The sequence below is a fragment of the Diuraphis noxia genome, unplaced genomic scaffold (genome assembly GCF_037042655.1).
Source record: "Diuraphis noxia isolate RWA-SAM2 unplaced genomic scaffold, SU_Dnox_SAM2 contig0001, whole genome shotgun sequence".
Classification (NCBI taxonomy): Eukaryota; Metazoa; Arthropoda; class Insecta; order Hemiptera; family Aphididae; genus Diuraphis; species Diuraphis noxia.
The window spans coordinates 61,656,283-61,671,774 of NW_028301711.1; the positions used below are offsets into that span (position 1 = coordinate 61,656,283).

At 28.3% G+C, this 15,492-nt stretch overlaps 2 protein-coding genes across 2 annotated transcripts; both read left to right on the forward strand.

Moving 5' to 3' along the window:
• The first annotated feature begins 721 nt into the window (after window positions 1–721).
• On the forward strand, window positions 722–3,008 carry LOC149061154 (uncharacterized). The gene is made up of 2 exons (XM_089216562.1): window positions 722–1,137; window positions 1,239–3,008. The coding sequence occupies exons 1-2, from the start codon at window positions 765–767 to the stop codon at window positions 2,666–2,668; spliced, it is 1,803 nt and encodes a 600-aa protein (XP_089072688.1). The 5' UTR covers window positions 722–764; the 3' UTR covers window positions 2,669–3,008.
• A 9,599-nt stretch (window positions 3,009–12,607) lies between these two features.
• LOC149061155 (uncharacterized) lies at window positions 12,608–13,394 on the forward strand. The gene is made up of 2 exons (XM_089218018.1): window positions 12,608–12,993; window positions 13,084–13,394. The coding sequence occupies exons 1-2, from the start codon at window positions 12,702–12,704 to the stop codon at window positions 13,392–13,394; spliced, it is 603 nt and encodes a 200-aa protein (XP_089074144.1). The 5' UTR covers window positions 12,608–12,701.
• The last annotated feature ends 2,098 nt before the right edge of the window (window positions 13,395–15,492 follow it).

Below are 15,492 nucleotides of genomic sequence, written 5' to 3' on the forward strand. Positions count from 1 at the left end.
TACAAAAACAAAACAACCCGGAACACGTGTTTTTTTGTGATTGTAACCACATACCCACACAGCATTGTACACATGTTAATATTATAGTAATATGTGTTTTAAGTGTTTTTGGAAATATGTTTTGAATTTACGTTACAATTATGTTGTAAAAATATATTCTATTCAATAATAACCATAATGATTTAAGAAATATTTTAGCAACGTTTTTCTTAAGTGACAATTAACATATGTTATCAGTACATGTCATCAGTTGATTGTAGACATATGTTTTTTAAATATTTTAAAAATGTTGTTTTGTCTACATTTTAGCCACTTGTTTTTGAGATGATGATGGACATAATTCGCATCCCTGGAATAATAATGGCATAACTCAAAAAATGTCGATTTTGAGTTGGCACCACTGCTGAAACCGCGCGAACAATATCTACTATTTGCGCTCATCAATTTTTTTCTATCTTATTTTTTCACTGCTAGATGGCGTTAAGTGTCGTTAGTGTAATGTTCTGAAATGTTTAGTTTGTGATAATACAATCGGCACAACTACCACTAAATCATTACCAACCAAGCGTTCGACGCCGGAGGACGTTCGTTCAGTGGCATTTTTAGAGTTGTGCCGATTGATCGCTGATGCAGGTAATTTTTTTTTGATTTGTGCCTTTTGTTCTCCAGAAATTTCTGAGTTGTGCCTTTTGCTTTGTAAGAATATTTTGATTTATGCCTATATATTTCTCTTAGATTTTTTAGTTAATTTCTAACAAATAAAGATGATGACGTCGTCACAGAGGATTAAAAAAATTATCAAACTTTCTAATACCACAACTTGTAACTACAAGTACACAGAAGGTGATATTTGGCCTTCTATTCCTCGGGAAACAGAGAGGTTTACCACTAGCGATGAGTTCAGAAAATTTGATTTAAATATATTTAACCATCTTCTTGAAACAAACACGACACCTACTATACCTGAAAATGAAGCTGATATTGAGGATGAATATTCGGACTTTGATGATACGGATGCGGATCCTAATTACCAACCTAAAGACTTGTTGCCTAACGGAGATGAAAATGTCGAGAACAACATTGGAATAGCTGATCATCCTACAGATAATAACGAAACTGAGTCAAGAAATGATAAAGGTATAAATGATGTTTAAATTTTATATTATATTATTATTTATTTATCCAACCTCCTCAATCAACGTATTAATTTGCATATTATTTAAATTGTAATATTTTAGAACCCAAAAGGCCCAAAAAAGTTATTCCCAAACCCCTTCAGTGGAAGGCAAATGTCAGAAAAGAAAAAAGGAATTCTGGGCAGGAGTATACGACAAGAAAAAATAAAGTCGTTCCAAGAAGGAAAATGAAGCCACCATGTGAAGAGAAATGTAGACTACACTGCAATTCTAAATTTACTGAAATAGAGAGACAAAAAATTTTTGAAGAATTTTGGGCCATGGGAGACATCGAAAAACAGCGCCAGTACATTCTCAAAGCGATGAAGACTGTGACACCCAAGAACAGGTACGTTAGGGCTGATGCAACTTGTAATAGATCAAACAATCAAGCATTTTATTTAAAGTGTGGGGTTGATTCGGAAAACATAAGAGTGTGTAAATATTTTTTTATGGCGACTCTTGATATCACTATTAGGATGATACGGACAACGCTCGATAAGCAATCTGAAACGGGTGCTATTGATAGTGATCATAGGGGAAGGAAAGTTGGCAAAGGTGTACTCGAAGACAGCCTAACTCAAAGTGTTAAGGACCATATTAACTCCATTCCGCGAATTGAAAGTCATTACCTTCGGGCACAATCAACCCGGGAGTTTATAGAAGGTGGAAAAACACTAACACAGCTATATAGAGACTACAAAGCACTGTCTGAAGCCAATAATAAATCCTTTGTTAAAGAATCCATGTATAGATATATTTTCAACACGCAGTTCAATATTTCCTTCTTTACACCCAAAAAGGACCAGTGTGAGGAATGCGAGTCAAATAAAAACAATGATAATGAGCAGCATGATAATACGTCATTTTTAAAGCATTTAGAAGAAAAACAACTTGCACGTGAAGAAAAAGAAGTTGACAAAAAACGTTCATCAATTGAACTGGTCTGTGCTGTCTACGATCTTCAAGCAGTTCTCACTGTTCCTCGAGGTGACGTTTCCGTCTTTTATTATATTAGTAAAGTAGCAAATTATAATTTCACAGTTTGTGAAATACAAAGTATGGAAGCCATTTGCTATTTATGGCACGAAGGTGAAGCACATAGAGGACCAAACGAAATAACTTCTTGTCTTTTCAAATTCATACAGAAGAAGTCCGAGGAGAGAACGAACGACTTCGAAATAATATTCTATTCCGACAACTGTGGAGGGCAAAACAAAAATAAATTCATTATCGGCTTATATCAGTACGCTCTAAAAGTTTTTACAAATTTGAAAACAATCACACACAAATTTTTGATTCGGGGACATACGCAAAACGAGGGTGACTCCGTTCATTCGGTCATTGAAAAACAAATAAAGTTGTCCCTAAAGTCATCACCTATTTATACTGCGTATCAATACGCACAAATCATAAGGGATTCTAAAAAGAAAGCTCCATTCTTCAAAGTTGAAGAACTTGATCATTCAAACTTTTTTAATTTCAAGGACTAACTTCTCGGATAGGAAATAATTTCAATATAAACACCAACTCGGAATCAATTCATTTCAACGATATCAAGGTCCTAAAATTGTCTCGTGGTCAAACAGACACATTTGAATACAAAACATCCTACAAAGAAGATACGTTTAAGACAATTAACTTCGCAAGGAAGAGGAAAACTCGAGTCAGCCAAGACTTAATGGTCGTGGATAAGGCATATTTGAATCCTTGTGGCATCGCGCCAAAGAAAAAAGAAGATCTCATGAAACTATGCTCAAAAAACCACATTCCTCCGTCATTCCAATCATTTTATAGTAATTTGTAAGTCAAAGTAGATTGTGATACCTAAGTTAATTTTTTGAAATTTAGTCAAAGTAGACTGATTAAAAGTAAGTATAATATTATTATGTTTTTATATTTATAATTATATAAAAGATTAAAAATTATAAATAATAATCTTTTTAATTTTTTACTAAGTCAAAGAAGACTGCGACGATCTTTATATTTTGTTTTTTATATTATTTATTATTATAAATAAATTATAAATAATAATATTTTTAATTAATAACTAAGTCAAAGTAGACTGTGATGAATCTTTATATTTTGGTTTTATATTATTTATTATTATAAATAATAATCTTTTTTTAATTATTAACTAAGTCAAAGAAGACTGTGATGAATCTTTATAATATTTCGTTTTTTATATTATTTATTATTATAAATAAATTATAAATAATAATATTTTTAATTAATAACTAAGTCAAAGTAGACTGTGATGAATCTTTATATTTTGGTTTTATATTATTTATTATTAAAAATAAATTCTATATTGAGTTAAAATAGCGCCTTTTTAATTTTTTATACCTACCTCATTGTCCACTCTCAAATATTATTTTAAAATGCTGCTGCAAAATTAATATTATAATATTATTACACAATTAAAAAACCTAAAATAATTGTTAGTCGTAAATGAGGAATATTAAACGGCACAACTATGAATATTTAGGGGAAATTAGTGATATAACGGCACAATTCAAGGTTTTCCTGGTACAAAAAGGCACAACTCAAAATGGAATGTAATACAATGTAGAATAAAACCGGCATAACTTAGTTTGCACGTGTTTAGGAAATTCAGGAATTAATAAAACCTCTATAAGAATAATCTACAATAAAAAATGATAACTATTAAAAAAAAAAATTGAATCTTCACAAAGAATCGTTTTGTCAGAAATAATCGAAAATTCTCAAAATCATTAATTGCATATTCCCAATAATGACATGTTTTGAGTTATGCCGTTATTATTCCAGGGATGCGATATGTCATTTGTACATGTATTGAAATGTTGTTAAAATGTGTTCATTAAATATTATAAATATATGGTCTTAACCTATATTATAGGCATTTATATTTTAGTTGATCTTAGAAATATGTTTCTAGTACATGTATTCATTACATTGTGTTCATATGTTTTTCTACATTAAAAAATATGGTTTTGTCTACATTTTTGCCATTTGTTTTTAAAGTAATGTTAGATATAAAGTTATGTTATCGAAACGCATATGTAGCATTGAAATGTTGTAAAAGTGTGTTAGGTTAGTTTTACAATGATTTGAGTGTTTTTTTTTTTCCGGGTATGGGAACAAAAAAAAATTATTAAAATCGGTAAATTTTACGTAAAATCGATTTTTGGTGTAATTCTAAAAAAAATTACAACATTATGTAGCTGGCAGCTACATGTAATTCTCACTTAGGTATCTACTATAATCCGTGAAATTTTCAAAATATTTTGACTCTTTTTGAGAAGAACATTTCGAGATATTCACTGTTTATGTAATATTATAGTATGTGACGTACCGTATTGGGTATTTACTATTTAGGTATATTCGCGTTTAGTAATTAAAGTTAAAGTAAAAACCTAAAGTTATTTTATAGGTATTATTATTATTATTACTATATTATTTTATTATTATTAATTAATTAGTAGTACAGAATACAGATATAAAATAATATACAGGGTTTGAGGATTACATTTAATAATTTCAAAATCATCAGTTTAACAATAATATACCTAGTTATTTGTAAAAAAAAAAAGTCCACAATATATTTTTAAAAACGTTTTATTAAAAAATCAAATTTACTCTACAATATTTATAAGAACGTAATATTATAAAAAATCTAATTTACTCAACAATATTTATAAAAACGTTTTATTAAAAAATCAAATTTACCTCACAGTAAAAATCTACACATATATAGGTAATAAAATCAATTTTAATTCATAATTGTTCAAAATATATTTATCATTATATCAATACAATAATACCTACACTTTATTTCTATCTCAATTACTATTGTAATTTTGCTACTACCTATAGGTTTTAATTAGTCATAAAAACCAAATTTGAGCAAAACCGTCTACGCCCGCAATATCACATTAGTTTTTTTTTTTCTATGAACATGTTTTTGTCAAAGTACTTGAAAATGTAATACGTATAAGTTGTTGAAAACGTAATATGTATATAATAGTTGTTGTTAATAGAAATAAAAAAAAATTATTGTATATCCACAAAGATTTAATGGAAATGAGATTAATTGATGTAATAAAAAAAAAAACTAATGCACTGCCTACATAGAAAGTATGCATTTATATTACGCACAACATAACAAAATGTATAATATTTTGTAGATTTATCCTTGTTTACTCTCTCAATTCTTTTTATATATTTTAACACTATATAGTAATAATATGCACTTTTGGTTTTTACACTAGCTATTATTACTTATTAATGATGTGTTAAGTTTGAATTCAATGGCAAAAAACTATATAATTGTATACGAAAAATGATTCTGAGCAAAGACGGTCTGTGAGCCTATATTATTACTAATTATATGTCACGATATTGTTAACACCTACGATTTATTTTTTCTTGTTCTATGGTATGCATAATATCGACGGTGTTTTGTAGAAAGGGCGTAACCCACAATTTCAACATTTTTCAAGGGAGACTAAAAACAGTGCAGAAAATACAGTTTTAATAAGAATATATTTAAAATTGAAATTTTGGAAAACAGAAATATTAATATAACAGTTTTTTCATTGATAACATTGATAAAAACATGGATTATCATTGTAATTGTCACTTAAAAAAAGGTATACGTGGGTTAGGCCCTTCTTGCGATTTTAATATTCAAGCGCCTCTTTGATTTCACTAGTTATTTGTGGCTTACTGCAGACTGTCTGCATTGTCAGGAGTTACAACATGTTCATTGGATAATATTATAGTATTAGTAACATTGCTATCATAATTTTCTACAACATTGTCAAAAGAAACTAGCTCATCAGTATCACAATTGTTTAAAAATATAAAAAACCCGAAATTGTGATTATGATATTATAAGAAGTGTGTAAGAACAACCAACGCGCGTAGATACCATTATCATTCTTATTATTTTACCGCGAAAATTGTTACAAAGCTAATCAGAAACTATGTCAACATATTCTGTATATGATGAACTGACGTTTGGATCATATTAACCTCAACATTTAATGACTTTAATAAGGTTATCACGTTTATTATGTAAAATATGCCGAATTTTCATTTCGTACAAAATGTTCAGTGTTAAAAGTGTGGTATACGCCCTTTCTACGTTTTAAAATTAAAATTATATTTTAGCAAATAGGCGTCCGTGTGTACTATTATTGCTATAGGTTAATAATGATTCTATGTTCATAAACGCCCTTTTTACAGATTATGCTCCTATTTTTTCTGAAAATTTTGATACCAATAAGTTGATTTTCGATTTTTGGTGGGTTACGCCCTTTCTACAAAACACCGTCGATATGTTTATATATATAGACTGTATAAGTGCGGGGTTTTCCGTATAATTGTTAAATATACAACGGCCGACGCAATCAGTATTGAAGATACTCGCTGATAAAGAAATACGGGTCCACACGATATAACCACAACTACGAATCTTCTACGATTATAAAAATGTATAACCTAACATTATTATTTACAATGGAGTATTATAGACAAATAGTAACATACTTCATAGTTTACTTTGTCTACACTCTACACCAACATCATAATAATATTATACATTTCACATTTTCACACCGTGTTCGCACATTTGTATTGTAATTTGTAGGCTAATTTTATTGCAGAACTATTTGGTCGTTTTATTGTGCAACTGCAAGTCATTTTTACGAATTATCTATATCATCAAACGATACTACAACAAGAAGTAAGTACATTTTATTTGATTTGGATTACGCATTAGCCATTATTATAATATTATATAATAGGTGCACAAATTTACTATTGGTATTATATATTGCTTATTACTGAGGTGTTGTGGCTTCTATTGGAGTAGTTAATTTTGTCGATCATGGCAATAAATTGCCAGTGAAGTATACAAGTTTTAAACATACTTATTGGTATGTTAAAAACAATTATAATATTTTATTATATTATAGGTAATTAAATATAATATGGTATATTATGCACTTAAATGTTATATTATGATGGTAATCACTAATCAATAATATTTTTACCATAATATAATAGTACCTAGGTTTTCTTATTTTTTCTAAAATTAAACAATTATTTTTAAGTAATTTTCTTCAATTTTATTTACATAATATGTAATACTTTAAATAATATCTAGGTATCCTGCTTTGATATGTACTATAATAATTATGATAATCTATAACGATGCTTTTCAGTGTTTGTAGCATCGCTACCCAAATAATCCCACTAAAATATATTGTGATAAACTTGGGTTTATATTACAGAAATGTAGTTCTTAGGAATCTAAAATACCCATTTTAATAATGAATGATTAATTTAAGTATTTATTATGAATAAATACAACTATAAATATTAGTAAATAGTGAAATTATAAATTAAATAAACTTTATGAATTATTTAGGTACAGTTTTAGTGTGGTATCGTGCAGTGGGGGAAAATTGTATGGCGTTTGCTCATCTGTTTCAAATATTCAAAACAATATCTAGAGTGTAACTAAAATGATTAAAAGCTATAGATCAAAAAGAAGGAAAATCCAAGAAGAAATTAATTTATATGAATCTAATCTCTTCAATAATAATAAAAAAAAATCAACTGATGGTCTTATATATAATAATAATTTCATTGAACTGGAGCCCTCTTGTTCTTGGCAATCAATTCCTTTGACAAGTGAAATACAAAATGATGACTGTGTAGAATTATCATTTAATGATAAGTTAGTATTAGGTAGGTACATATTTTTATTTGGTATAATTATATTATAGTATAATATTATATAATAGTATCACAAATTAGGTAGGAAAAATATTTTTGTACATAGGTATTATCATTGTGTATGGATGACATCTATACTAAATTTTATTACTATTAACACAAATTCACATCTATTATATTATAATTATTTATTAATACTTATAGGTACCTAACTAGTTATTTAAATTAAACATATTTCTCTTGTATTTTCTTATTTCAAAAGTCAAAAGATTATATGCACCTGCAACCTATCTAATTAATCTTTAAAATACCAATTATATTTACTATTAGGTAAATCCAATTGTTAAAATATAATTAAAATTATCTGCTATCAGGAGTAGATACTTAATATTAAAGTCAACATTACACATTATACCTACATATTATTATCAGTAAATTATTATTAACGTTTAAAAAAATATATTAAAAAATTACATGTTGATGATTCTATTTAAGTTTCTTTCAATCACACATTTTCTAGAATAGAAAAGTTTTTGGAAATATTTTTTTAAAATAATAATTTAGGTAGGTACAGTCATTAAAAATTTAACAATACTTTTTTATCATCATCCCTTTTTAAGTTTTTGAATGATAGCATATATTTTTAATTTAATATTCCTATTAGCAGACTGTTTTTCCGAGAATTTCAATAAGTACCTATCTAAAAATTAAATTTTGAATGAGTGGTTAGATACCTATTAAATAAACTAAACATTAAATACCTATAGAGGTACATAATAAATAATATATAATAAATTATTATTTACCTGATTAACATTTTTTTTTAAGGGTCTCAATCTATAAATGATGTAAATAATATACCTAGAATTGATGAAAAAAATACTGATGATGAATTATCATTTAATAATAAATTATTGGACTGGTCAATAACATATGGAATATGTCAGAATGCATTTTCTTCATTATTGAAAATTCTTAAAAGTCATAAATGTTTTAAAACAACATTACCTGCAGACTGTAGAACATTATTTGGATTTGGTTCAAGTAGTGTGGTTAATATTAAAAATGATGTTATACCAGGAAAATATTATCATTTTGGACTTGCTGCCGGTATTAAACGATTTTCTAATTATTGCACCGAAGATGAAATAAAAATTGCTATCGGCGTGGATGGACTTCCACTTACTAAAAGCAGTTCCAGTACTTTTTGGCCTATTTTAGGTTACATATTTCCATTTAATAAATCTGTATTCCCCATTGGAATTTACTGGGGAAATGAGAAACCAGCAGACAGCAATCAATTTATGAATGATTTTATAAATGAGGCTAAATTCTTAATTGAAAACGGCATTGAGTTGAACAATATTATGAAAAAGGTATCAATATTTGTATTTTCATGTGATACGCCAGCCAAGTCGTTTCTTTTAAAAACAAAAGGCCATTCTGGTTTTAATTCTTGTAACCGTTGTGTACAAGAAGGAGATTATATTAACAACAGAGTATGCTTCCCCTTTCAAAAAGACCCTAGTGCGAAAAGAACGCATGAAAATTATATAAGGAAAACTTATGATGATCATCATGTATCAAATGAAATTTCAAATATTATTCAAATACCCAATATTGACATTGTAAAAATATTTGCTTTAGATTACATGCATATAATTTGTCTTGGTATAGTTAAAAAATTGATAATATTTTGGATCTATAAAGGACCATTAAATGTTCGTTTGCCTAGTAAACAAGCACATAAAATTACTGAATTATTGTTAAAGCTCAAACCATGTATAACTTGTGACTTTTCCCGAAAACCACGAGAATTAGAAGCAATACATCGTTGGAAAGCCACAGAAATGAGGCAATTTTTATTATATACTGGACCTTTAGTCTTGAAAAATATTTTAACTGAAGAGTGTTATATGAACTTTCTTTCACTTAGTATCGGCATGATAATTCTTCTGAGTCCTGATAAAAATAATTTGAAACAATTTTCCAAAGACCTTCTTGAATATTTTGTTGAGAGTTTTCAATTAATCTACGGAAAACATTATGTATCGTATAATATTCACGGAATTTTACATTTAGTTGATGATTATGAACAATTCGGGCCATTAGATAATTGTAGTGCTTTTTGTTTTGAGAACTATATGAAGAATCTCAAAAGTATGGTCAGAAAACATGAAAAACCATTAGAACAAGTCGTAAAGAGATATAATGAAATATGTATAAATAAATCAAATCATATAAAGACTAAAGATTTTTTAAAACATCAACATTTTATGGGTCCATTGACATCTACCACTACAGATCCCCAATATAAAGTTTTAAGCTTAGATAATTTTTCAGTTAAAATCAATAATGATGCTGATTGTTATATACTAACTAATGACAATACAATCATTAAAGTATTAAATATTGCTCACTTAAAATGTAGTAAAGATACTATAATTATTGGTAAACCATTTTTGGTTGCACAAAATATGTATGAAAAGCCTATTAAATCATCAAAATTAGACATATATATTGTTAAACAGTTATCAGACTCATTTAAAGTTATTGCACTTTCAGAAATAAAAAAAAAAATGATGCTTTTTCCTATGGATGAAATTTCATTTATGGCATCACCTATTTTACATTCTGATCCATCATCTAAAAATTTATGACTAATAAAAATAAATGTAAGTCCAGTATATTATATATTAATTCTGGGCTCCTAATACCTATATGTATTTAGCAGTATTTCCCAATCTGGGGGGCACATTTATTTTCTAAGGTGGCGTTATAGTAGTCATCACAGAGTAATATTTGTTCTTATTAAATTATTTTTACTTTAGATACATTGATGGACAAAAAGCTAGGTTAGGTTAGTCATCTATATTTTTAATTAATATCCTCTATAGAGGAAGAGGCATAAGATTTTTGAAAATCTACAAACGTTATGCAGAATAAAAATGTTTGGGAATCAATATGATATATATATAAATAGGGTATATTATACCTAGGTATTTTATACATATATATTATATAGGTGTGTTACCCTGGCACCCCAAGTTCAAAATTTCGACATGAAAACTGTTTGGTATTATGTTATTTATTATGTAACATTTTGTAACCGAAAAAAAAAATTTTGTAACCCCATCGGTGCCCCGGAAAACGGCGATACATGTTCCGGGTGCCAGGGTAACGTTACCCCAGCACCCCAAACATTAAATAATTAAAATTTCGACTTGAAAACTGTTTGGTATTATGTTATTTATTATGTAACATTTTGTAACCACAAAAAAAAATTTTGTAACCCCATCGGTGCCCCGGAAAACGGCGATACATGTTCCGGGTGCCAGGGTAACGTTACCCCAGCACCCCAAACATTAAATAATTAAAATTTCGACTTGAAAACTGTTTGGTATTATGTTATTTATTATGTAACATTTTGTAACCACAAAAAAAAATTTTGTAACCCCATCGGTGCCCCGGAAAACGGCGATACATGTTCCGGGTGCCAGGGTAACGTTACCCCAGCACCCCAAACATTAAATAATTAAAATTTCGACTTGAAAACTGTTTGGTATTATGTTATTTATTATGTAACATTTTGTAACCACAAAAAAAAATGTGTAACGTACCCTGGAAAATTGTGATTAAATTAATTAAAATGTTTAAGTATACAAATCTATCATGGCTTTATCGTTTATATTATTTATTATTATTATTTTTTAATACGTCCCACATAAAACGTCAAATAAACATAAAAATGTAGTGCAAGTCTTATGAACAAATTGTTCGGTACGTACCTATCGGTCGTATGCGATAAGGTATGATTTCAGATCGGCGATCATTTCGCACGAAATTCGATAATCGTCGGTATACGTAACCGGCGTAACGGACGTATTCGGTCGTCCTTCTCTTTTTCTTTGTTCTTAAATGTAAAAATTATTTAATTAATATAGCACATATTATTATTAGTTATAAAATATAAACGTTAAATAAAATCGTTTTGTGATTCGAAACACTTGTTTTCATAACGCGTAACACAAATATTAACTGGCTTACTTATGAATCAAAAATAAATTTTAGCGAAGCACTGTGAAAGCTCCATGCGCTGTGTCGATGTGAATTTTTTAAATAAAAAACAACTTAAATTGAATATATTTGTTTATTTTTAATACAGTACTAATTAACTTGAGCATTACATTGAACTATTAGATATTTTCTTAAGTTGGGAATTAAAAACTTACTCATTCATATAAATAATTGTCAAATATGCAAAATATGCAACTATACATTTTAAGTATAAACTCGTATTATAAGTAAACAAATTTATATATTACTTGACTATGTTTTTAATGATTATTTAAAAACATTCGAAATCCTAAAATTTCCGAGCCCTATTTTTTATCTGCATGGTCGCATAGTATAAGATCAAGCTATCTTATATTATAGAATGTTAATGGACATCCATAAATAATTAACTACTCATATTTTAATTTATTTTATTTAAGATACTTGTCGTACAAATGTCAAATAGTACATTATTTATAACTATTTAGAATTTAAAATTAAGAAGTTTGTAAGAGGTTGAATTCAAAGTCATCGCAATTACCAAAATATCTATTTTTATACTTAAATGAAATTATTACTGTTGTGTTGTTTATATTTATAATTTTATTATAATGCCTACTGATTACTGATTTAGCTATGATCAAAAGTAAAAGTGGAAAAAAAATATATAATGAGCGTATTAGATTATTAGCTCCATACTATGAATTAAATAATAACCATATTGTCGGCGACATTAAATTAATGGATGCAATGGATATTATTTCATCAACAGCCAACAAATTATTAAAAGATATACCATCATACATTAAACTTAACCGCTGTTCAGATTTTCTCTGTTCAGAATTTTCTTTGGACCACAGCTATGAAGTATTATCATTGACGGCTTATGAGGGAAAAATTAATGTCCAAGAAAAAATTAATAAATATTTCACAGAAAAAGAGTATATTGAGTGTCAAAGCTGCAAAAGTAATAGAATTATATCTATCAGCATGAAAAGCTATTTGTTGATAGAACTACTATCATTACCTAAAGGTATTTTATATATTTTAAATAATGATAAAGAGAAACAATTATTTTATATTGTAAAACAACTGTAATTTTTATACTGTTTAATGTCCTCAGATCTAGAAGCATCAACGAGCTTTAACACAAGCGATATTGGAGCAATCCAAAAAAATTATGCAGGAGAAGTTCAATTACATTTAGACAGTATTGCAAAGACAATACAAATTTACAAGGAAGTTTATTATTTAAGAGGGGCTGTAGGATTTAGTGGTCAAGACCGGTGGGGCTTAAGAGTGACTGAAGGCCACTATAAGGCGTTTGCTTATAGATCCAATGATCAATGGGAAGTTTATGATGACCTAAAAGATGGAGTATCGTTAGCAACAAAAAATAAAGTGAACATTGAAATGTTATTGTATACAAAATAAATTGTATAAAATATATAAAGTTAATAATTTAATACTACTTATATTTTATTTATCCGATTCCAAATAATACATGTACTTTAACAGTTTAAAAAGCAAGTGACATTGAAGTAAAAAAAAAAATGAAAAAGGGTGAGTAACGCTCTGCTATACAGTAGGTGTGATTAACCCGTCGTTGGTCGCGTCTTTTTTTTGTACTACTTTGGTCGCGTGGTGAGAGATTCTCTCACTTTCTTCAATAAGTCTTATAATATGTAATAAACTACCAAACACATTTATTTTATATAAATGAGCACTTATAAACTATATATATTTCAGTATTTATATATTTTTTCTGTTTTACAAAATACATTACACATTACAATTTGAATAATCGAGCATTAATACATATTGTTATTACTAAAAAAAAAATAATTAAACTTTTTATTCTTGAATTTGCGTATTACAGATACAGGAATCGCATATGGTTGTAGTATGTTTTTTGCAAATTGGATTTGAACATGTTGCGCAAATTACCTATATAAATAATAGTATATATAATTACAAATATAAAATATTTTAATTATTAAAATATAAATTTACTATTACCACAGTATATCGATTTTCCTTTTTTGGACAATAAGAACATTTTGCTTTTCCACTTGTACCGGTTCCAGTTTCTGGGCTTGAAATGACTCCACTAAATCGTGTAATTTGTTGTCTTAGAGGATTAGATAATGTTGGAATACTTTGTCGTCGAACCATATGAGGTTTGCATAGGTCATTCCCTAATTGTTTTAAAAATTTGCGTCGTGGAATAACAATATCAGTGTTTGATTTGTAAATAATTTGACTATTTATTCCAGCAATGTTGAGTAAAGAAAAAAATATTGTCAAAGGCCATCTGTGGCTGTTTCTTGAAACTGAGTATTCGCCTTTCAGTTCATCCACAACGTCTACACCTCCTTTTGACATATTATAAAATGAAATGACTTCTGGTAATTTTTTATCTCCCGAGTTTGGATCAATGTCACCTTGTGTATGCATTGTTGATAGCATCATAACATTTTTTCCTTTTTTTGGAACATATGACAATAAAAGACAATTATTGTCTCCAAATCCAAATTTTGTACTACATATTTGTCGATTTTTTATGTCTAAAAAACATGTTGGTATCTCCCGTTTATTTTTTTTCAGTGTACCTACCATAGTAGTTTTATAGTCTTTTAGTAGTTCGACTGCTAAAGGGACTGAAGTGAACCAATTATCAATAGTAATATTACGGCCTGTTTTAGCAATTGGTTTTATCATACGTTTGACAACACTAGCTCCACTATTATTCTGTAAAAATGGTCCAATCGGTTGTTTGCCTGCGTAAATTTCCATATTTACTGTATAAAATACACGTGAATCTACCAAAGCAAAAATCTTTATACCATATTTATTAGGTTTGTTGGCTATGTACTGACGAAATTTACATCGTCCTCGGAAGCCCTCTAACATTTCGTCGATTGTACAATATTCTCCTGGTGTATAAAATGATATGCAACGATTTACGAATTCATCAAAAACCGTTCTAGTTGGTGCCAAATTGTCAATTTTTTTTCGTTCATTTCGAGTGTGTATGTTATCAAATCGTAAAGCGCGAAGTAAAAGGTAAAAACGTCTTTCAGACATAACAGCACGAAAAATGTCTGGAGAGAATCCATCGTTTGCCCACAAGTCGGAAAGATTTATGTGATTATTTCGCAACATACCAGCAATATATAAGAGACCGATAAGTGCTCGAATTTCTTCTACGTCAGTATCTAAAACATCTTTGTCCCTTTGATAATTATCACGAATTTTTGCTAAATATATATTAGTACAAGTAGTAATTTCTTGTAAACAATCGTTGGGAAAAAAAAGTTCCCAAGAGTCAATTATAGTTTTAGCATTTTTTGCTGCCGATTTTACACCAGGAAGGTGTGTTACAATATTTCTTTGTGGAGTTCTAACATTACGAGGAGGAGGGTCAGTATACCACTTGATAATATTATCTTTACCTTTATTATATCCACGAAAATCATTTCCAATAGAATCGTCAGAACAAGACATTTCGGAATCACTTTCATTTCCAATA